At 34.5% G+C, this 25,036-nt stretch overlaps 1 protein-coding gene across 5 annotated transcripts in view; it reads right to left on the reverse strand.

The window, feature by feature from the left end:
- Nucleotides 1-25,036, reverse strand: part of GULP1 (GULP PTB domain containing engulfment adaptor 1) — a 243,465-nt gene that overhangs the window by 7,788 nt on the left and 210,641 nt on the right. For 3 of the 5 annotated variants that reach the window (XM_036254942.1, XM_036254945.1, XM_036254944.1), the window contains 4 exons: nucleotides 19,369-19,485; nucleotides 18,620-18,712; nucleotides 5,269-5,493; nucleotides 3,507-3,645 (listed from right to left, as the gene is read on the reverse strand). In XM_036254942.1, the coding sequence (XP_036110835.1) occupies nucleotides 3,507-3,645; nucleotides 5,269-5,493; nucleotides 18,620-18,712; nucleotides 19,369-19,485 (574 nt within the window). The remainder of the gene's footprint in view (nucleotides 1-3,506; nucleotides 3,646-5,268; nucleotides 5,494-18,619; nucleotides 18,713-19,368; nucleotides 19,486-25,036) is intronic. The other 2 variants (XM_036254946.1, XM_036254947.1) reach the window with 1 other exon arrangement.

Below are 25,036 nucleotides of genomic sequence, written 5' to 3' on the forward strand. Positions count from 1 at the left end.
AGCAATATGTAGGACTGACTAGATTAGTAGGTAGTTTTACTCATAGTTTACATATGAATCTCAGAAAAAAATTAAGGAATATCATCTCATGTAGTTTAAAATTATGTCATATTCCTAGAAACCACAATGAGGTTGTTTTAAAATGCCTCTCATCCCAGTATCAAAAAAGCTCTTTGTAGATATATTTTAAATTATACATTTTTTTATCACGAAAGAAGAATCCAAGTTGAAATCAATGGCTGTGACCAATAAGGCTATTATACAATCGAAAAAAAATTTTAAACGGTTAAGAAATGTCTTTCCTCTGAATCAGTTCAAATAAAACCCTAATTGACTAAAAAAGAATTTAAAATATATAGGCATGGGAATTTATAATGTAATAAGACTTTCATTTTCCAGGTAACTATAACTATATTCTCTAACTTCAATGTTATGTAAGAAATAATATTTGTGCTGCTTGAGTTCCACCATATCCTTTGTATCACTCATTCACTCCCATTATTCTTGCTTCTCCAGCTATAACTTTTGGGGGGTCAGATTCATATATTTAATAACTTAATAAATGTAAAATGCTTAGAAGTTTCTGGTTCTGGTAAGTAATATGTGAATAAGAGGAACATATAATTTATCATCCAAATATACTTTTACGAGTGAAAGGAGTATTACCAATAGTTATACCAGAACCAAAGGAATAAGCCAGGACTGTCCTAAACAAATGGAATGTGTTGCCACCTTACATATAACTTTTGGGTATTATTATTGTTTTTACAATGTATTTCCTCAGTCTGATGTTTCTCAAGCAATAATCAGGAATTTAGAGAACAGAGGAACTTTTTTAGAGGAGTATCCTGGTTACCACTATTCTACAAGCACAGTGAACAATACTTTTATACATAGTAGATGTTGGTAAAATGACAAAAAAAAAAAAAAAAAGGAAATAATAAAGAGAAAGAAAAGCTTATCAGAGGAACAGATATTTTCATTACATAGATTTTCTAAAGTGAGGATTCAAAATTACCAAACTTCAGATGGGCTTCAAGGGATCTTTGACATTCTGAAATGCATTATGAAGTTTTGTATAAGTGGGCATGTTCTGTTTTTTCTGTAAAGAGTTTTCATAACTTTTATCATATTCTCAAGGGTTCATTACTCCCCCACAACTTAAGAAACTACTACTTTACATATTAATATATAAATATCATGTAAGTTACTAAACATTACAGAGCTTTATGGCATAATTTGATCAGCTCAAATAAAACTAAAATTCATAACAAAATATCACATAAGTCAATGTCTAGTGAAAAAAAATGGTCTGCTATGTAATTAATAACATTAAAATTATTTAAGTCTAATGCAAGAGTAAAATAATAAAAACTAATAGGTAATGTTTCACTCAGTAATTCTTTCCTTTATCCACTAAATATTTATTGAACACATATTATGTGCCATGAATTTTGCTAGGTAACTTTTGCTAGGAGTAAAGTCATGAAAAAAAGACCAAGTCCTTTCCCTCATGAAATTTATAGTCAATCAGGGAACACAGTATTAAACAAATTAATTAAAGTCTGATACATATTCAAAGATCAAAAATATGTTCTGAAGAATTGGTAGGGTTCTCACGTAGTAAGGAGAGAAATTCAGGATACATCTTATAGGTTTCTGCTTTAGTAGATAATGAAAAATAAATGAATGAATACATTTAAGATTTCATTTAAAGCAAAGTCCTATTATTAAAACCCCATTGGATTAGAGTTTTAGACAATTACACAATTAAAATTGAGTTGAACAACTTGTCCTTAAATTGTTAGTATGGATAGTACAAAGGTAACCAGGACTCCATATCTATCTATCTATCTATCTATCTATCTATCTATCTATCTATCTATCTATCATCTATCTATCAATCATTTATCTATCTATGTAGTTTTCCTATCTATTGACATATTGCTATATTTCTTAAACTCTGACACTCAGGATAGGTAGATATTTAAAATGCAGCAAGGTGTTAACTTTAATTTTTCATTAATAAATTCCATAAAACCACTGGACCATTTCAAACTCATTGACATCTAAAACAGAACTCACTATTTATGCCTTCTCTACCTCTAGCTTTCCCCCATTAACAACATTCGGTCTAAAATCCTGAAACATATATGATTTTGAACTCTCAATCATCATCCTGATAGATTATTTCTTCTAAATATCGTAAAATATATTTACTGTTCTCAGTTTATATTTTGACTTGGATTAAAATTCTCCATTGTGGATATGTCGCTAATTTATATTTCAAATTCCAGCATGCAACCCAAGTTTAGTGTCTATGCTAAACAAATGCCCATTGAATTAAACAACTGAATGAATAAATTAATGATGAAGTCCAAGGAAGTAAAAACAACAGTAAAGTAGAGATGTGGGACACTTACAAAGACAAAAATACCCCATTACAATATCAGGATATTAGCAACATTTTCTAAAAACACTTGATGTGTGAATTATAGATTTATTTTGCATTGGCACAAAATATATTCAGGGGGATACGATTTATGCAAAGTAGTGAGTATTCCCATAAACTGATTTTAAAGTTCCTAATGTTATTACTTTGTATTTACAAATTAGCTTGTAAAATTTAATGAATGCCTAACATGTGCATTATACTTTAAATTTCACAAGGGAAAACAAATCAACTATAGGCCCTGACATGCTTTAAAGCCTTAAGCTATAAATTCAGTTATATAGAAAACGTCTCAATGTGAACCAATAAAGGATGCAATAAAGCATATTATGTAAAATTATCTTTTTCTCAGTTTATCTTTGGACATGATGACTGACATGACCACTGGGAACTATTCTTTCAGTTTCTGTGACAGGGCACAGATCAAAATACACTCATGACATTGACAATGAGCATGTGTTAGATACTTTCTAAATTCATTAAAAAGAGACTTTTATGTTCCTTCTAGATACACAGAAGGTAAATCAGAAGAACAGTAAATTTCTAACATTTTAAATATCAATAAAAGAATGTTTATATAAGATTAATAAATAAAAAATGGAATCCATAGATTTATATATTTCTTCAACTAAGATCTGCCATACACACCACATGATAACCCAAAATTTAAACTGAGCACCATTAAACATGTCAAAAATCATTAAAATAATTACCATCAGAGTTGTTTTTAATAATTAAATTAAAACATTAAATATATAACCCCAAACACAATAAAATATAATTAAGTGCTTTGTATTATCATTCAAATAACCCTATACCAAAATATTTTCATAAAATAATTTTAAATGCAAGTAATAATGTCTTTAGTAGAATATTCTTAATTATAAAGTAAAATATGGTTAACTGAATGTGGTACATCTATGTAAACATAATATTTTGGTAATTAATGAGTTTAGTGAACTTGTTAAGATATAAAATTTCACACGAGATATCAATCAGCCATTTACAATGTACACAAATGCAGTAAGGAACGCTGATTGTTTAGAAAGCTTACTAATTTCAGTAGATCTACTAGGAACTGGAGGTGGCTGTGTGCCATTGGGAGTAGGTACTGAAGACTGGTGTGATGTTGGAGAAAATGGAATCATATCAAAGATGTCAGTGGAGGGTGACTTAGGTGACACACTGCCTGCCTGAAATGACAATAACAGAAGTTAGGGCAGTACTTCATGTAGACACACTGTAATGCTGAATATTTCAAATACAGATAAAACATATATAAGCAACACATTCAGTTGAATCAAAAATAGTTAAATATTGGAAATGTTATATGGTTCGAATATGTATGCTAAATGCTCACTGGTAAAAAGCAATAGAAAATTTCTGCAAAAATGTTCTGAAAGATGATGTCAAACATAGTGAGAATACTATGCTAGATAGATATAAAAAATGTATTGCATTATTTACATATCTGGAAATAACTGCCATTTCTATCAGAGATTCTAAGATGTTAGAAACTATATAAAACATGATTTCAGTAATATGTTTTGCATAATATTGTAAGTTTTAAACAAAAACAACTGAACATAAGTGATGTACCTTCTTAAATATAACTATACAAATGCAACTGATAACAAGTTTAAAAAATTTTAAAGGGTATGTTTAATTTGTATTTTTAACTACAGTGTCAACCAACTATTAAATTCATTGCAGTGCCTTTTATTCTGAATAAGATTTCATCAACTTTTCTATAATAAATACCTACCTTGTGAAATAAATTAATAATCACTAAATATACCACCAAAATCATTGTTGTCTGGGTGGGACATAATGTAAGAATAAAATAATCATCACTTTGTCATTCAGGGGACCACACACACACACACACACACACACACAATCCATAAAAAAATAAAATAGAAATGAATTCCCATACTGAAGAAGGATAGTGAGAAAAATTTGCTTTACCTATAAGAACATGAACAGAGATTGCTTTGAGTAGTTCATATTAAGATTACAGTTCTCAGAATACATTTGTTTTTGTTATTTAAAGATGAAAACAATGAAAAATAATTAGGCTACTTATGTGTAAAGAAGGACAGATTTGCCACTAACATGACTGTTAGTACATGTTTTCTTGCAGGAAAACTGTTGTCATCTTCCTCTTCTTAAAACAACCTGCTCACTTTAACATAAATACTATCCAAAGACTTCCAGGCAACGTTATCCCTCAGCACTTTCTTCCCAGCCAGGAGTATCGTTCTCCTACTCATCCATCCCTCTGTCTCTCCTGGCTTCCACCCCTCTCATCCTTCTCAGAACATAAAGATACTCAAATCTCAACTGTAGTTTAAAAAAAAAAATGTCTTCACTCTTTATTCTTCTAACCTCTCACCTCTCTCTTCCCTTCAAGGCTAAGCTCCTTGAAAAAGGGACTACATTTCCTGCCTTAACTTTTACTTCATTCAGTCCTCAACTCATATCAATCTAGACTTTGCTGTCTACGCACTGAACTCGCCTGAAGCTACTTTTACCAATATCACCAATGACCTCATTTCCCAACTGCCGTATCTAAGGACCCTTTGAAGTACTGTTCTACTTTACCTTCCTGTGGGTTAGCACACCACCAACACTCTCCACGTGGAACTTTCTGATATCAGGTAACCAAAGGAAGCAAAAATGGCATACAGGGCCTCAGGTCACGTCACATTTTTCAAGACATACCTGTTTTTTCACTACTCTATAAATAGCACATTTTGGCAGAATTAAAGAAAATAGGTGGGATAATAAAAAGAATTTTCTGTTTAGAAAGTTACATGAGGTCTTGGGATGCTGCTCTCACTGACTGGCTTGGGAAGGCCACATTTAGAAGAAGGTGGTGGTATTATTCCCAGTGATAGTCTGGAATCAGTCGAGTTAACAGGAGTGACAGTAATGGAAGAAATATTTAGACAGGGAGATGAGTCATCACTAGTACGCCAGAAAGAGGATGAGCATCTCTGAAAGCCATGTTGCTCATAATCAGACATTTTGTGCGGCAGCTGTAAAGAAAGGACAGAGAAAAACACTAAGGAGAGGAAAAAAGACATGGAGAAAAAAGAAAAAAGTATATATAAAATTTTGTTTGTAAAATGATATTTTATGAAAAGGATAAGTAAATTTAAAAAAAACTTTAGTAATATTAAAACAAATAGCTTTAGTAGAGTTTAGTAGAGTCAATTTCCCCATTGCAATGGTCCTTAAATCTAGATTGTCCACTTTGACCATTTTTACTGAAATACATCATTTTAAAATATTCAAATAAAATACTGCATTCATTAGAACTGGAGAGGAAACTGAGGAAAGCCTAAAGATTTATTTTGGAGAGAGCTTCTAGTGTAATGAAATGTAAAGAGGAAAGAAAGCAATAAGAAAAAAAACAGTCATTGAAGTAGAAATAAAAATCTAGTAAAAAGTTGTGACTTTGTAGAATTTCCAAAAAGGGTTACAACAATCATGTTATATTTAACCCTCAAAACATTCTTTTGAAGTATTAACATTAGTAATGTTATACCCTATTATAATAAAGATGAGGGAAGTAGGGCCCATAGATTCTTTATGACTTATTTCAATATGAGATAAAAAGCAGAGCCAAACTTCAAAACAACGGACTCCAATCATCATGGCCTTTCTAGGTAGTGAGTTCAAAATGGTAAGACTTTTCAGGGATGGGCAGAGGGAGTTTATAAGCATCTTGAATGAATCAGAAAGATAATAAATAATAAGACAATATGCAAGCAGAACATTGTATTGGGTCTGAACATCAGTCTTTGGATGATTTTTAGAAGCTATTTCCATTACAGCATATTGAAAAGCTACTGTCAAGAGCTGAGCTGGAGAGAAATGAGCTGCCAGATGTCAGAGTGGTCAATTTAAACAAGTCAAAATGAGAAAAATTATTAAGATTTTTTTAATTCACTTATAGCAATAGCATAAGCAGGAGGCCAGAAAGAAGGTGCGAGCTCCATCAATATCCCATTTTTCCCTAAGGAATGGCACTACACAAAGGTCAGAAGTATCAGTGCAGAAAAAGGGCATTGTCTCTCCCTGAGGGAGCCCTGAACAAAAGATTCTTGCTGTGGGTTTTGTAGGGTTGGGGGTTTGGTGAACAAAATGTAACCTTTAGGTATGCATTCTCTTGGCCTAGCCAGCCAAGGGTCAAAGTATGCATGTGAATAGATAAGGTATGCATGATAAAAGGGACTGAATGTATAGTATACTGTGTGAATAGATAGGGTATGAATGAATATGGGTTGGAAAGCCACCCTGGGAGTGACAATGGGTGATATGCCCAAGTGTGAATGTATTTGTTATGATGTATCTCTGCTGAAAACAACAAGATACAGGAAATATGCTGGGCTTGGTTGTATGGTGAGCAGAGATGTGATTTCAAGGACTTAATTACCTAAAACACCATGTAACCTAGGGAACCACTTTGTAAATAAATTGGAAAAAATGCTCAAAGTCACTAATCATCAGAGTGATGCAAATTAATACAATGAGGTCTGACCTCACACCTGCCAGAATGGCAACCATTAGCAAATCAACAAACAGCAAGAGCTGGCAAGGATGTGGAGAAAAAGGAACCCTAGTATACTGGTAGTGGGAATGCGGACTGGTGCCGCCATTGTGGAAAAAATTTAAAATGGAACTGCTGTTTGATCCAGTGATCCCACTTCTTATAATATATTCTAAGAATCATGAAACATCAATCAGAAAGAATATATGCACCCCTATGTTCATAGCAGCGCTATTTACAATAGCTAAGACCTGGAAATAGCCCAAGTGTCCATCAGTAGATGAGTGGATAAAAAAGCTGTGGTACGTTTTCAGAATAGAATACTATGTAGCTGTAAAAAAGTAGGAACTCTTACCCTTTGAGACAGCATGGAGGAAACTGGAGATTATTATGCTAAGCAAAATACACCAGGCAAAGACAAAATATCACATGATCTCACTTATATGTGGAATCTAACAAACAAAATAAACTGAGGAACAAAATAGATCCAGAGATGTGGAAGCACAGAACAGACTGACAAATCTCAGGGGCGAGGAGGAGGGGCAGAAAGAGATAAACCAAATAATTTATATGCAATATGTATTCCCCAGGGACACAGACAATAGTGTGGTGAAAGCCTGGGGTGGTGTGGGAGTGGGTGGATGAGGTAAGAAGTGAAAAAAGGGGAGACATCTGTAATACTATCAACAACAGATACATTTTTTTAAAAAGGCAGTGTAAAGTGAGAGATTTAAGTTGAGGGAAGGGTTCAGTGGGGAAGCAATATCTCTGATGGTCTAAATTATATAATCTATCACTCCATTAATATGCATAAGCAATGAAATACTCATTGCTTTCCCTATTGATCTCCATAATGATCTATCTGTTACTCTACAGATACGTGTACATGTTTGCATGTATCTATACATAACCTTAAGTCTATTTTATGGTCTACATAGTTTCTATATAATTTTGATTGGTATCCACCTTTTACTGAATTATAGGTGACAACTATAAACTCCTTATGAGACTATTTTTCTAAAATAGTCTATATAACACAATAGAGTACTAGATATATAATAAGCTGCTAATGAATATTTATTGTCTAATTTATACTAGAGCAATTTTCTAACTTAAATTGTAAATTGATAAGGATGTTTGTATTTAGTAAAACATAATAAGATATTAAGTGGATGTTGTCTATGGTATGACTTTTATATCATAAATGAGAGTACTTTATACTATTTTATGGCTTATGTAAGCTAAAATGCCAGGTACCTCAAAACAAACTAAAGACCAAAATAACCGAACTTAAAAGTTCTCTAGTATTTTATTAGGACACTAATGTTATTTGTCTATTTCCTCTGAGAAGATATACCTATACAAATGAAGAATGTATATAATATGAAAATAACCAAGTATTTAAATACCCCAATTAATAGGTACTTTTATTTTCAAAATGGTAAAGCAGGGATATCTATCAATTGTTTTTGGTATCCAAATTTTAAAACTCTTACATTATCTAACCATCACAGATTTCATTTGGGTATTCAGTATTCTAGATTTGGTCAACAGACATTTTTTATTTGGGTCACACAGGTCTTTTTTAAATATTAGCTCAGTTGTTTTCAGGTAAATATTAGGAGACTGCACATTAAAATTCAGAGCTTTTGTTGTGAAGTTAGAAAATCTACAAAGTGGGTCCACAAACTTGAACAGGAAGTAATTGACTTGTATTGAGTATCTGCTGTGTCTTTTCAGTGGAGCAGATGTTCTCCAATTAAACACTACTAACACATGACCATTTCACACATTTATGTCACAGCATAGCACTGTTGTTTGAGTTTGTGATTCCTAACTTGGAAATGATTCAAGTCAAGGAATTAGATGTTACATCTGATTCCTTATTATGTTAAGTGAAATAAGCCAATCAGAGAAAGACAAATATCACATGATCTCACTATTCATGGAATATAATGAACAGAAAAAGCTGATGAACAAAATAGACCCAGAGACAGAGAAAGGAGTATGGTTCAGACTGTCAAACTTCAGAGGAGAGGGGCAGGGTGGGGGAGAGATGAGATACACCAAAGCATTTATATGCATGTATTCGTAACCAATCCACATAGACAACAATGTCTTTCGAGGAAGGGTGGTGGGGGGGGGGGTGTCGAGTTGGGAAAGGGAGGAGGGTGTCTGGGGTTAAAAAGGAGAAACATCTGTAACAAAAATAAATGAATTAATAAAAAGAATGAAATCTAACCCAAGCATATTTACATATGTGGGTATATTTCAGTAGTTTTTTATTCTGTAGCAAACTATTAGGCCTATTAAATTAGAATAAGAACATGTCAATATGACTCCTAAATGGCACACAATGCATTTTTGGCACTAGATAAATATTTTGAGTGGTGCCTCTAAATTTCAGGGTTCAGGAATTAGGCATTTTTTAAACTGCCATTTTAATTGGTTGAGGATAATACATTTTTTGAAGAAATTAGATAGTTTAGATGAAACAGTTTGACATTTTTATTTTGAGCTTTCTGTCAGTATTTTGTCAGATGGCTAGAAACCAAAAATTCTGGACTTTCCACAAAAGTTCATGGCACCACTGTTTAATCCCTGACGCTCACATCCCAAGTGCTTCGGTATTCCGGAAGAATCACAGGATCTGAATTATTATACATTTGAGAATGAGGAACTCTGCGCTCAAACATTACTGTTAATTATGCAGAAGTTTGTTATGAAGATATCGCTAACGAGTGCCCATATTTGAGATTCACTGTCCCTGTAGTTAGTTCTGTAGCTCTTTCTTTCAGGAGGTAGTGGTACAGTTAGGCAGCGGTGACTACTTCAACTTTGAGCTTTGCCTAAATAAAACGCTTTAAGGGCCCTGGCCGGTTTGGCTCAGCGGTTAGAGCGTCGGCCTGCGGTCCGGAGAGACCGGGTTCGGTTCCCGCTAAGGGCGTGTACCTCGGTTGCAGTTTGTCCCCGGCCCTGGTTGGTCGTGCGGGTGGCAGCCACTCGATGTGTTCCTTTCACATTGATGTTTCCCTCTCTCGCTCTTCCTCTCTCTCCCTCCCACTCTGTCTGCACAAAAAATGGAAAAATGTCCTCGGGTGAGGAAAAAAAAAAATGCTTTACGGCTTGAATCCTATCAGTAAATGTTGTATACATTTAAATAAAAATACTGAATTAAAGATTAAACATTTCTGTGGTAATATCTATAGAAATATTAGAATGATACCCAAATTTTATGTTATGCTGTTATTTTGGCAATAATAACCTTCAAGCCCCCTTTTTATTTTTATTTATTTATTTTATTTATTTATTTTTTTTATCCTCACCCGAGGATATCCCCCCATTTTTTTTTTGTACAGACAGAGTGGGAGGGAGAGAGAGGAAGGGAGAGAGAGAGAGAAACATCGACGTGAAGGGACACATCGAGTGGCTGCCACCCGCACGACCAACCAGGGCCGGGGACAAACTGCAACCGAGGCACGTGCCCTTAGCGGGAACCGAACCCAGGTCTCTCCGGACCGCAGGCCGACGCTCTAACCGCTGAGCCAAACCGGCCAGGGCCCCCTTTTTAAAATGTACATTTTAAAAGTAAATTATTTATATTTTTGATATAGAGGTCTAAATTAAAACTTTCTAGTTAAAAAACTGGTAGATAATAAATAACACTAATGATGGGAATGTAACGGTAATGTGAAAAGATTCTAGCAAGACATTCTGTATTGCCATGCTGATTCATATGTTTAAAAAGTCCACTGTTATGAAACATTTTCAACATCACTTTTCACATAAGTTTTAAAAGTAACAACTTCTAGAATTTAGAACTTATAACACCATGGACATGTTTTTATCAGATTTTTTTATCTAGTTTGTTTATAATGGTTTCTTAATTATAAGCTCTATTATATCCTCTTACAAGAATTTTGCAGGTAGAATGGATACAATCGTCTACATATCTCAAAGAGAAAAACTGAAGCAGAGAGAGGTTCAGTGACTTAGTCAGGTACTCATGGTCAGAACTGGAATGTATTTTTCTTCCTATTAGACAGGGTTTACTTCTCTAGAATCATCTTCTGTGCAAGTAACGTGAAACTGGGGACTGGTAATTGCTTTTTGTGGGCATCAAACGTTCTCAAATCAATGTTCATGTTTAAAATGTATGCCTTTGTTTAAAGATTCACATTTGGCTTGTTGTGTAACTGAGAGTTTTCACAATCTGCTCTTGCCCATCTTGACTTCCAGAGTCGTTGAGAAAACAATAGAGGAATATAAATATGCAGGTCTGTTTACCCACAATGAATACACATTTTAGGTTATAATTGTCCTATCAAGTCTAATCAGTGGTCACACGGTTGATTATGTAAAGGCAGAATTTTATCCAGTAACACTTGGTTTAATTGAAAGGAAGACATTTATATTACTAAGCAACAGAAAGTCCAATATATCTTAGGACTATAATTTTGTCCATTTAACTTCTTGGCAACAGTTTGATTTGGTTAAAAGCTTCTATAGCCAGAAATGTAAAATGTAAGCACCCAAACACAAGAATCAGAGGAACAATTTGATTTAACTTGCTATGCCCACATCTTATAATGAAACAACCCTCTGGAGGCGTTCACGAGGCCAGGAGGGCAGAATAAACCCTTTTTCTGATATAAATACAGGCAACACTGCCATGTGAATGTAATAAATGGAAATCAGATTGTTCCTAGATAATTAGTACCAAATGGTGGAAAACCCAACCTCTAATCTATTGCCAAACCACTAGAACACAGCAAAAAGCAAATAGCACAGTCAAGTAACGGAAATTTCTCAGTGTATCTAAATGACTGTAGAAATAAGGACCCAATTTCTAAAACCAATGGAAAGATTTCCACAATTTCAATGTGATACAGAGGTATGGAACATGGGTACTATCAAAGCTATTTCATTTGGCAGAAAAAGAACCCATGATTGAACCCCTGGAGCAATACTCAGGACACATGTAAGCAAAAAAAAAAAGCATGTCAATTTATACATGAGAAAATGAAAAATAGACGTGGTCTTTGTCATGCTGTGAAGGAATTGGTTTTAAGTGAAAAGGGGTTTGAGATATATATATATATATATTAAAGGTATACATTTTTTGTAGAAAGAAATGTCTTTTAATTTTAATACTGAGCAAAAAAAAGTATCTTATTTTATTTATTTGTTTTTCAGCTAGAACTAAACTATTCCATAAACTCACCTGGAGCAAATTTATACTGGGTGTATTAACTAAAGCAATAAACAATAGTTTGCATGATGATAGAAAAAGAGCAAACGTTTTTCACTCAAGTACCATACCATAAGCTCAGATCTTCTTGAACTCCAGATTTGTATATTCCACATCTCTTAAACATCTCTGTACAGTAGGCAGAATTAACATGCGCAAAAGTGATATATTGATTATTTATCATTCACCTCCCCCATTTCAGAAAATGGCACCACTACCCAGATGCTCAGGATAAAACCAGCCAACCGTTAGTATATCCTGCAAACTCTACTTCCAGAACGTATCAAGAATCATGCTATGTTCATCATCTCAACAGACAGAATTCTAGACTAATTTACCCTCCTCCCGGTCCTACTCTGCTGCAGCAGTGTCCTAACCAGTTTTGAGGACCTCACTTCGGCCTCCTTATAGCACGTGGTGCATGCAGCAGCCAGATGATCCCCTAATCCTGTTTAGAACTTTGTGTGATTTCTCACTCACTGCAATTCAACAACAACAACAGCAAAACCTTTACCATGGCCCACAGGATCCTGTAAAATCTAGACCTGGACTCTGTCTTCAATGTCATTTCCAAGTTTTTGCCTCTTCCTTCAGGCACAAGGTCTTGTTACTGTTTTGAGCCCTTTGCAGTGACTTCTTGTCATTCAGGTCTCAAGTGAAATGCCATCTGCTTAGAAAGGTCTTCCCTGATAACTATCTCTTTAAAAAGCTCCCACTCATTCTCTTCAGTTCTGCTCCGTTTTATTTTATTTATTGCATATATCAGACCTGAGTTTTGAAATTTATTTATTCATGTACTTTTGTGTTTATTAGCCATCTCTCTTTCCCCATGGTGTGTAAGTTTAATAGCTGAAATTCATATACTGCTAAAACCCAAGGGCCTAGAACATCATGTGGCTATACTTGATATTCCATAAATAGTTTACAAGCTGCCATAATAGATCAGAACTGTATCAAATGTATATAACTGGTAAATGCGACAAAAAAATATCAGTGATAAGCAGTGTAATACATAAGATACATTTTTAATTGTTTTGATCCTCATCCGAGGATATATTTTTATTGATTTTAGAAAAAAAGGAAGGGAGAGAGAAAGAAAGGGAAACATCAGTGTGAGAGAGAAACATTGATGTGTTGCCTCCCATCCACACCCTGACCCCGGGGATCAAACCTGCAACGTAGGTATTGCCCTGACTGGAAATCGAACTTGAAACCTTTTGGTACATGGGACAATGCTTCAACCAGCTGAGCCACCCAGCCAGGGCGCATAAGATACTATTTTAAAATACCAGTAATGACTTAGTGGAACTAGAAATAATCAATACTAAATTAAATTTACACAATCAAACCTTGAAATGACTTTTTAGAATTCTTGAAGAGCCCTGGCTGGTTTGGCTCAGCGGTTAGAGCATCAGCCTGCAGTCTAGAGAGACCCGGGTTCGGTTCCCGCCAAGGGCATGTACCTTGGTTGCAGTTTGTCCCCAGCCCTGGTTGGTCGTGCGGGTGGCAGCCACTCGATGTGTCCCTTTCACGTTGATGTTTCTCTCTCTCTCTCTCTCTCCCCATCCCACTCTACCTGAACAAAAAATGGAAAAATGTCCTCGGGTAAGAATAAAAAAAATAAATAAAACATAGAATTCTTGAAGATTTTCATTAAAAGTTTAAACCTAAAATTACTTAGTTTGCATCTTCAAACCAAATCTGCTTGACCAATTCACAGATGTAGATTACACATAAATGGCTGACACTAGCAACCTTTCCTGAGCGTGTCTCGGAGGAGAGGACAGAAATGCACCTGTGTTTCCATAGACACAGTGACTCCTTAAAATGCAAAGGATTTCTACTCGGAACATTCTACTGACAGGGCCTCCCCCTTTTAAGCTATGATTTAATATAGAATGAAAGAATCAACACTTTTAAGTAAGGCCAAAATTTTGTACTAGAAGATCTGATTCTTTTGAACCATTGTTCTGTGTTACAGAAATTCAACCTAAATGTTGGACCTCTTGCTAGGAAAGAGGGCTTGTGATTTTTAGTCATCTAATAAAATTTTACCAAAAATATTTCTTATTTTTCTGATGTTTCCCATAACTGACTGTATCTGATACTTCATCACGCACTATAAGAACAACATCCATACCAGTAATTTACATTATTTTCATTTTCTACATTACTTTCAATGCCCCAAACCACCTAAAATTCCATTCCTAATTTGTTCTCTTCTTTCCCTCTTCCCAAAAAGACTACTTTAAAGCTAACATTATCGATAGATATTTTATTTTGACTAGCCATTGTTTTATGTAAAATAATTGTGTGTGACTAGAAAATCCTGATAGTTCAGAAATTTTTTTTTTATATATTTATTTTTATTAACCAAATTATAATGTTAAATTATTTATAGAGAATCACTTCTAAATTAGAGTGTATAATATGGCAAAAGAGCTACCTCTGTGTGACTTAGGAAAATTTGACTCCCATTGGATTGAGGGCTGGTCATCTGTCTCAAGGGTTCCTCTCCTCATAACACACTGACAGCTCAGGGAGAATCTGACACCAAATTAACTGTGTATACCTAACACATCGAGAGTGTAATTTCAATATGCATGATAGGATTCATAATTCTCCTCAAAGCTTCTTCTATTAAACAAACTGCTGAGAACATTAGTAATTTTGAAGTATTCTATCCTTCAGTCCTCTGAGAGCAAAAGAAACAAGCAAACAATCAAACAATATAGAGAGTCTCACTTGCAGAGTTATACGCCAATGAAATTTACTGCGCATTAACTTTGCTGGACCGGCTGGCACTCGGAGGTGCTTGGTGGCCCGGTAGTGTGTCCTGTAAAACTAATGCTCTAACGTCCTGAGAACAGATGTAAAACGTCTAACTGAACAGAAACCTCCTTCATTGCATACCCACTGCAAACTATTTAACAATGGGGTACCTATAATTAAACTTGTATTTTAATTATTTATAATATTCATTGTTTTTGAAATTAAATGTCAATAGCTTGAATTATTAACAAACCTTCAGAAGAGTGGATTATTTACAAGCATGTCAACATAGCATGCTTATTAAATAATTTTAGGTATTTTAGTTTATTTTTAATATCATAAAATTGGGATTTCATTTTAAGACTTGTGAAGTAAATACAGATGCACTTAGTGTTATAGTAATTTATTTCACAGCTACATAACTAAAACTGAAAACGAAAGGCAAAAGTATTTGGTGACATTCTCTTCAAAAAAACTTTTTAAAACATGTTAACAAATACCTATAATATTTTCAAAAATATTTGAGCTAATTATATATCTTTTAGGAATTTTTAAATGTTGACTTCATTTTCTTATAAGAATTAAATACTTCTAGTTCTATCTTAAAGAAGATGTACATTGTCCATTTTATCAGCAACTTCAAAAATTATGTAATAGGACTTTAGGAGCCTGAGAAATGAGACAAGTAGCTTCTTAGAAGTTAAAATAAAGAAAAATACAGAGAAAGATATTATTGTGATTAAAGAATGTAATTATAATTTGTATAATCTGCATAATGATCAATGATGCAATATATTTTCTACATGTGTTTTAAGTGCAAAAGAGTGATTTAGAGAAAATGATTTCTTTTTTAATTTAATCTTTTAGTTATAGTCTTTGAAGCATTCTGTTGAGATACATTCAGTACTAAGATGAACACAGTGCCTATAAAAATTATTAAACAACTTCAGGAGAGTTAATCCGTTTTTAATAACTGGCTATATGAATAATTGTGTTGTTGACTCTACCAATGAAAAGTGCTGAATAAATTAGTATCCTCGCAGACAGTCTGTGTTCATTTACATACTAACATTCATGCCCCCGGCCATCTCAGCCAGAGGGTCACAGAAACGTATGTGTCATTTCTTCATCCCTCTTGCCCCTTGCCATTTATGAAGCTGACTTAGTAGCCACGAGAAAACCCCACACCTGACCCACCTTCTTTTCAGTTGCCCTCGCTCTTGTCCAGGGCAGTGTCTGCTTTCAGGAAATAAAAGAGGGAAGTGGGTTTTTTTATCCACATGCCCCAAACTCCTCTGCTCCTCCCAGTCCGCCTGGCCCTGAACATGATACCCTTAGTTCTCCTCCTAGGGACAGAGGATGCACAACAAAAAGCTTTGCATTTGCATCAAATGGTGATGGGTCTTATTTTACTTCTTTGTAAACACAAAAACTGGACTAAAGCTAGTTTTCATATGCTTTTAAAGAACCTCATTTAGACTAGTTGAAAAAGTAACTTCCCTTTCATGTATCTTTAGACAACTAATTTGTTTCACAGGATGATTTATAATATGACTTTCAACAAGACCCAAAAAAGTATTTATTTGGGGACCAAAAGTTGAAGGAGTTTGAGCTGATGCTCTCTATTTCTTTAAAATGGGGGAGGCAAAAAAAATTCAAAAGGGAACTGCCTTGTGACCCAGTGATTCCACTTCTGTGAATGTATCCAAAGAACCTGAAAGACTAATTCGAAAGAATATATGCACCCCTATATTCATTGCAGCATTATTTACAATAGCTAAGATTTGGAAGGAGCCCAGTGTCCATCAGTAGATGAGTGGATAAAAAAGCTACGGTACATTTACACAATGGAATACTACTTGGCTGTAAAAAAGAAGGAAATCTTACCCTTTGCAACAGAATGGATGGACCTGGAGAGCATTATGCCAAGTGAAATACCAGTCAGAGAAAGACAAGTACCATATGATTTCACTCCTATGTGGAATCTAGTGAACAAAATAAACTAACAGGCAAAATAGAGACAGGCTCATTGATAGAGAGCAGATTGACAGCTGTAGTGGGTGGGAATGGGTGGCAGGGGGTGAAGGGATTGAGCCAAAAGAAAAAATTCATGGACATGGACAACAGGGTGGTGATTGCCAGGAGGAAGGAGGAGTAGGGGAAGGTGGAAGAGGGTATAGGGGGATAAACGGTGATGGACGGAGACTTGACTTGGGGTGGTGAACACACAACACAGCGTACAGTTGATCTGTTGTAGAATCATGCACCTGAAACCAGTGTCACCCCACTAAATTTAATACCAAAATAAATTAGTAAAATGGGGAGGCGAAAAAATCATACCCTTGATGAGAAGCAAATAGTAATATCAGTGAAGAGAAAAAAATATTAAGGAATATTATAATAAGCCAGAACCTGAAGAGGATGCTCCAGCACCTCACTGTGCGTAACAAAGGTTCATGGGAACATAGCTACCACACTCCTATCCTCTCTCACCTCGGCCATATTAGCCCCACAGTCACAAAGTATATGCCAAGCAATGGAAACACCAACTGCTGTGTGTGGAAGAAGGGAAAGTGTGAGTATTGAGGGGAAAATTTTTTTTACCTACTTCCAGGGCACACCAAATTTGATACCTTAAATATAACTTCTCATAAAAGCATTCTTCATGATGATGAACTGGTGAGATATACTAGTACTAGATGGCAAAATATATGCATATATGCTACAAAGTGTTCATTGAGTTAGCTTAGTGACTGAAGCAAAATGAACTTGCAAATAAAAATTTGCAACAAAAATTCTTTTCAAAAGTTTGCAAATGCCTTGTGTTTCAATTCATAGTATGTGCCATATATTATATATTATATATTTTTAAAACACAAAATAAAATATATACTTCAGTGCAGAATGTCATTAGTACAAATGCTTCAAAAGAAAAAAATATCCTAAATATACTTTGCGTAGAAAAACATATTGTTTTATATTCCATCTTCCTCCAAAAATGTCCCTTAGCCAAAATCACAAAATAATGGTAGCATACATGGTTCTGAGGAAAGAATTTAAAATTTATGAGAAACCAAAAGTAAATAATTTAACTACAGACTTTGAGTGTTGTCTGCTGAGACTACCGTTCACTTTAGTGTCTGAAATATAATTGTGTCACTCCCCTGGGGAACTCTTGCTATGTAATATAAGAAAGTATATTTGGTCTTGCTAACAGTCTAGTTTCTAGAATGAAGTTCAGTACTCCAAGGGTAGATTGGCTTCGGTCATTAAGTCTAACCGCAGAACATAGTAATCAATAGGAATAAAAAGACGACTATGCCACAAAGAAAAAACAAAAACAAATTGAGGGCTGAATTATTCTAGGAAAAATAAACAAGTGAAAAGAGCAACCTGGAAAAACAACTCTGATCTGAGCTGCCTAGGTAATTTTAATTAACCGTGTTCAACACCTTTCAGCTCTATCCATGTGTGGTTTTAAATCACTGAGTACTAGTAGAAATATCACAGAGCTGATGATCCAGGCATGTTCATCACCACGAAATCTTGTTTCCAAGGAAAACATGCACATATTCTATATACTTACTGGAGATGTTGATACCTGGGTTATTCTTAACTGGTTTTCCAAATCTTGTACTTTGTTTTTAAGTTCCGTATTTTCTGTTTCTAAGTCTTGAATCTAAAAAGCAAATAATTATTGAAAAACCTTCAGAAATGTTTTCTTGGAAAATATCAGCTATCAGCTATTATAATAACTGCATTAATGAATGGGATTGCATACTACTTAAAATCTGAATGTATTATCTGATAAAGCTTGGGAAATACAGAATGCTAGGTCACTGGACAAACATTAAATTTAAAATGTTTTTACATGTGTGCAAAATTCATGTTCCTAATACCTCATCTCTGTGTTTTCTTGTTTCACTGTGCAATCTGTACCCATAATCGTGGAGGACGACCGCAGGACAGTGAAACTTGCTCATGATGATTTTGAAGAGAATGGAGAAAGGGTGTAATTTAATTACAAAGGAATCTGATCTGCATGGGAAACCACTTACCCAGCATCTGCTGCTTCTGCTGCTCTGATCCCCATGAGAAGCATCAGGAAGTGAAGCAAAGTCACATGAGAACACTAAGTTCTTGTGGGAATTCAATATAAAATGGTTAAAAACTGTGCAGGGGATCAGGAATGAAAAATTATAGGAACACAGTGAAAGCAGTTCCCATCAGTGTGGGGGAAAGTGAATGGCAGGGTTTCTAAATCTGTTTGATGATATGCAAGTTTCCCTGTACTTACATCACATAAATGTGAAACAACACACTGAGTTTACTCACTCTTTTCTGTAACCCTGCGATCTGTTTTCTTGTCTCAACGTCTTTTCCTCCAGATTCTAGAAATTTCCTGTATGCCAGGTTAAATGCTTGGCCGATCGTTAAAGTGATCTCTTCAGCCTTTGTAAAAATAAAACAGAAGATGTGCATTTTAATAATAACGTGTCAGACTGTTCTTTGAAACAAGAAAAGCATTCATGTGAGGTACTTCAGAAGGGCAATAGCTGGGGATACAGGTGTGGTAAATGAGCGACTCCTCTCTGCTAATATCATAATTCAATGCCTACCCATGCATAATGTAAAAAAAAAAAAAAAAAAAAAGTGTTTTGGCGATTTAATGAATAGCTGTTGAAATGGGAAGTGAGAGTCCTATCTTGTGCTCTTCTCTGTTTCACTGTTTTTTCCCCTGGTTTGCTTTCCTCTCATCCTCAAATATCTGGTGCCCATTGAATGAAAGCATAGTGCCAACTGCTGTTTCTTTCATTGCTTTGCTACTTATTTCCTCTTCCTAGTGAGGAGGGTCTGTTGGACCTGGCGGGTAACTTCACCCGGGGCTGTCGGTGGTGCCGTGGGAAATCTGAGGTACGCCCTCTCTCCATGGAGCAGACGGTCCTCAGTTCCAGGAAACTGCTGGCTTGTGAAAATGAGCAACTGTAACTCAGACCTATCAGACTGTAAATATGCAAGAGGAGGTCAGAAATCTGAATCTTTACATGAAAGCTCCCAGTGTTAAGTGATAGTAAACAGTTTTTTTGTTCAACACAGTGCTGATTGAACAAAATATATCTGTCATCTGAATATGGACGGGTAAACGATTTACAATCACTGGTCTATCAACTAGAAACTGCCACAAATATCCTAAGTCCATCCCCTCATTCCTTCTCCATTGATATCTCAACTGAGATCAAGTGTCTTGCACAATGTAAACATTAAAGATCTATTTACTTTATTAACATGAAGTTTGGTAAAAGCATTAATTCAATGCATCACAAATGCATCATATTCAATTCTAAGATCTCCAGATAACCTCCAGATAAAAACTGTAAGTAATGTTAAATCTTGAAAGCGCTGTTTCCACTAATCTACTATAAATCTTAAAACTTTCTATTACACTACAAGCAATCTAAATTGGATATATGCTTTATTTATAAAGCTTAGATTATTAATTTAGACTGTCATTTCAGTTCATATTTGTCTAAGAAAGTCTTTTAGCCATAAAAAATACTATAGCATTTAACTCAGTTAACTAAAAAATGCAAAATATATGCCAAAATTATATATGAAATTATATCTAAATTATATAAAATTGTGATACAGACAAAAGAGTACTGAGAGTGAAATGTATAACTGAGTTAATACATTAGAAAAAAGTAAGTCTCAAATCAGTAATCTAAGCTCCCACCTCAAGTATCTATTTAATTCATATATGAATTTATCTCATGAAAAAGTAGTATAAAGAAATGTCTCTTTAACTTGAATTCCCCTTTTTATATTACCTTAGTTTTATGGATGACTAAGCTAAGAGGATTCATTTAATGCCCCATCATGTAATATTATATAAAGAGCAAGAATATTTTTAAATTAAAAAAAATTTTATTTCAAAAAAATGATTACAAGGCAAACCTGAAATATAACAAGAATGTATAATAGCTTACAATTAATCAGACCTGGTACAAAAACTAAATATAATGACTGATTCCTTCTAGTAATAATAATGTATGATTCTTCTGACACGTGAACCCTTCTCTGCAATTAGTTAAGAGAGACGTTTTAAACTTTGCTTAATTTTACATTACATATCACATAATTTAAAAAACACGTGGATGGAGTGAAGGTTTCATCTGCTTATTGGGTTAATATTTAAATATCATCAAGTTCAATATCCAGTGACTAAAGTATCTGTATTTATACTTGGAAATAAAATTGTGAAAAATAAAGACTTTCAAAAGGATGGCTAAACAGTTGACAATGACTATATTTGCCTTTATATTAAAGAAACCAAATCAATCACATCATAATATACAGGGTGGGGCAAGTAGGTTTATAGTTGTTCATATGGAAAGTAATACAATAATTAATAAATATGCCCTGGCCGGTTTGGCTCAGGGGTTAAAGTGTCGGCCCATGGACCAGAGTTGTGAGTTGAATGTCAGTCAAGGGCATGTACCTCGATTGCAGTTCGTCCCGGCCCTGGTAGGGGTTTTGCAGGAAGCAGCCAGCAGCCAGTGGATGTGTCTTATGTCGATGTTTCTCTCTCTCTCTCTCTCTCTCTCTCTCTCTCTCTCTCTCTCTCTCTCTCTCCTCCCCTCCCTCCCTCCCTTCCTCTCCTTCCCCCCTCCCTCTCCTTCCCACTATATCTGAGGAGAAATAGAAAAAAATATCCTCAGGTGAGGATTAAAAAGAAAAATAATAATAATAATACACGAATAAAATGTTTCACATACTCACAACTGTAAATATACTTTTTTTGCCCCACCCTGTATATCCATAGTCTAATTTTATTTTTTAAATGTAGTGAAATGACTATAGAAGTTGTATAAACATTAAATCTTTAATAATACAACAATATGATGCTAATAAAGTAAGTTCCAGTTTTGTAGCATACTAGGATAGGGCTTCATCCGAATTTCAAGCAGCTCTTAGAAATTCACTGAAGTACAAACTATATGAAATACAATGAATAAACAGCATAAACGTCCCACTAAGAGCAGGGGGACTATGGAGAGGTCACAGCCATGCAAGTAATGTAACATGATAGGAAGAATGTATAAATGGGCATCTGTGGTATTGGACTGGGGTTCTGATTCTGTCACTTCCTAGCTTTGTGACTCTGGGAAAGACACTAAATCTCTCTGACCTGGATTTACTTAAAATATGATAAAAGGGTTGGTCCAAAGTGGCCATCATTTATTTCCCAGGTTTTTGTGAGTAATGTTTTTATTTTGAGGTATTTTAGATTTATATAGAGTTGTAAGAAATAAAACAGACTTACACCCTTTTTGTACTTTCCACCAATGGTAACATATTACAAACAAGAGTTAGCACAAATCACAACCAATTACTATTGATATTAATATAGTCAAGATATACAGTTGACTATATCGCTGGATATTTGGATGTTGAACAAGGTTTGAGTCCTAGGAGAAACTCCAGTTGGTCTTGATGTATAATTTTTTTTAAATTTTGCTAAATTATATTTGTTAATCATTTGTTAGGAATCATTAAATATATAATCCTAAGAAATATAGTTTAGTCTGTAGTTTTCTATTTTTTCTTTTTGCACTATGTATTGTTTTCCTATTAGCAAAATACTAGTTTCATAAAATGAATTGACATTTTTTTGAAGTAGGTTGTGTAAAATGTTATTCTTCTTTAAGTATTTTATAGATTCCTCCAGTGAAACCATCTAGGCCTGGAAATTTCTCTTTTAATAAGTATTAAGTTAGAAATTCAATTTCCTTTATAGTTACAGGGCTATTGAAATTATATATTTGGTAATTTAATGTAGCTTGTAGTTCTTAAAAAGTTGATTCAATTCATCTATCATGTCAGATTTATGTGTACAGTGTTTTATAGCATCTTGTCATTCTTTTGCTATCTGGAATGTCTGCAGTGAAATCTCCTATTTCCTTCCTGACATTGGTAATTTGTGCCTTTTTTCTTCGCCAATTTTACTAAATTGTTGTTATTTTTATGATCTTTCCAAGGTCTTTGTTTCATTGATTTTTCTCTATTGCTTTTGTTTTCAATTATTTTCTTCTTTTATGTCTTTTACTTCATTTCTTCTGCTTATTTTGAGTTTATTTTGATATTTTGGTTTCTAGGTACTTGAGGTAAGAGCTTAGATTACTGATTTGAGACTTTCCTTTTTTTGAATATATTAACTTAGTTGTTATACATTTCTCAGTACTGCTTTATCTGTATCACAAAAAATGTTATGTTCTATTTAATTTGTAAGTAGTTTACTGCATCTCAAAATGTTTTCTTTGCAAATTCCTCTTTGACATATGGAATGTACACAAGAGTGCTATTTCATTTCCAAGTTTTTTAGGACTTTTCTGTTATTTTTCTATTACTGAGTTCTGAGTTTTTGATTGATTTCTTTGTTGTTTCAATTCTTTTTTTTTTCTCTTTCTTTTTTTTTAGAAAGAATACTTATTTTTATTGATTTTTTGAAATTTTATCTTTATTGTTGAATGTATTACAGATGTTCCTCATTTTTCCCCCATTGACCCCCTCTTCCACACTCCCGTCCCCCTCCTGCCTTTTCCCCACACTGTTGTCTGTGTCCATTGGTTATGCATATAAGTTCTTTGGTTTATTTTTTCCCACCCCCCAACCCCCTTCTCTTTGAGGTTTGTCAATCTAGCAACCAATTTCTTCTTCTTAATCCCTTCACCTTTCTCACCCATTCCCTCAACCCCCCTCCCATCTGGCAACCAACAAAATATTCTCTGTATCTATAAGAATGTTTCTGTTCTGCCTGTTTATTTTGTTCATAGATTCCATTGCCGATAGATATGTATTCATTGCCATTTTGTTTGTTCATATATTTTATCTTTTTCTTCAAAAACACCCTTTAACATTTCATATAACGGTTTGGTGGTGACAAACTCCTTTAACTTTTTCTTGTCTGGGAAACTCTTTATATGGCCACTGATTCTAAATGACAGCTTTGCAGGATAGAGTAATCTTGGTTGTAGGTTCTTGCTTTTCATCACTCTGAATATTTCTTGCCACTCCCTTCTGGCCTGCAAAGTTTCTTTTGAGAAATCAGCTGACAGTCTGATGGGAACTCCCTTGTAGGTAACTAACTGCTTTTCTCTTGCTGCTTTTAAGATTCTCTGTCTTGAACCTTTTGCATTTTGATGATGATTGGGCCTCTTGGGGTTCATCTTGTTTGGGACTCTCTGTGCTTCCTGGACTTGTATGTCTGTTTCCTTTGCCAAGTTAGGGAAGTTTCCTGCCATTATTGTTTCAAATAGGTTTTTGATTTCTTGTTCTCTCTCTTCTCCTGGCATCCCCAAGATGAGAATGTTGGCATGCCTGAAGTTGTCCCAGAGGCTCCTTACACTACCCTCTTTTTTTTGGATTCTTTTTTTCTTTTTGCTGTTCTAATTGGGTGTTTTTTGCTTCCTTATATTCCAAATTGATGGTTTGCTTCTTGGCTTTACCTATTCTACTATTGAATCTGTATAAATTATTCTTTATTTCCATTAGTGCCTCCTTCATTTCTGACTGCTCCTTTTTTATGGTCTTGAGGCCCTCACATTGACTTTTCTTTCTCTCTCTTCCTCCCTGTCTCCCTCCTACTCTATCTGAAGATAAGTGCAAAAATGTCCTCAGGTGAGGATAAAAAATAAAAATAAAAGGTCCTCCTTATAAATATTATTTACACTGATGGTTGTGAGCCATGACTGTAGGTTTCAAGAGATTATTTTCAACCTTCAAGAACATAGAAAGCTAATATGCTATATTCAAAGATAATAATGCATCAAGGAATTGAAATTATGGAAATCAATTACAAACAATTATGATCAGGTAGCAAGAGAGTCTACATGTTTGAAACAAGGATTCTGGCAAGCTTGTGTTTTATATAATCATGTAACCAATTTGGATGGGGATCAAATAAAGAAAAACACTTGACATAAAACTGTAAGAAGGCTAATAT

This window comes from Molossus molossus, unplaced genomic scaffold, assembly GCF_014108415.1.
Source record: "Molossus molossus isolate mMolMol1 unplaced genomic scaffold, mMolMol1.p scaffold_m16_p_11, whole genome shotgun sequence".
Taxonomy (NCBI): domain Eukaryota; kingdom Metazoa; phylum Chordata; class Mammalia; order Chiroptera; family Molossidae; genus Molossus; species Molossus molossus.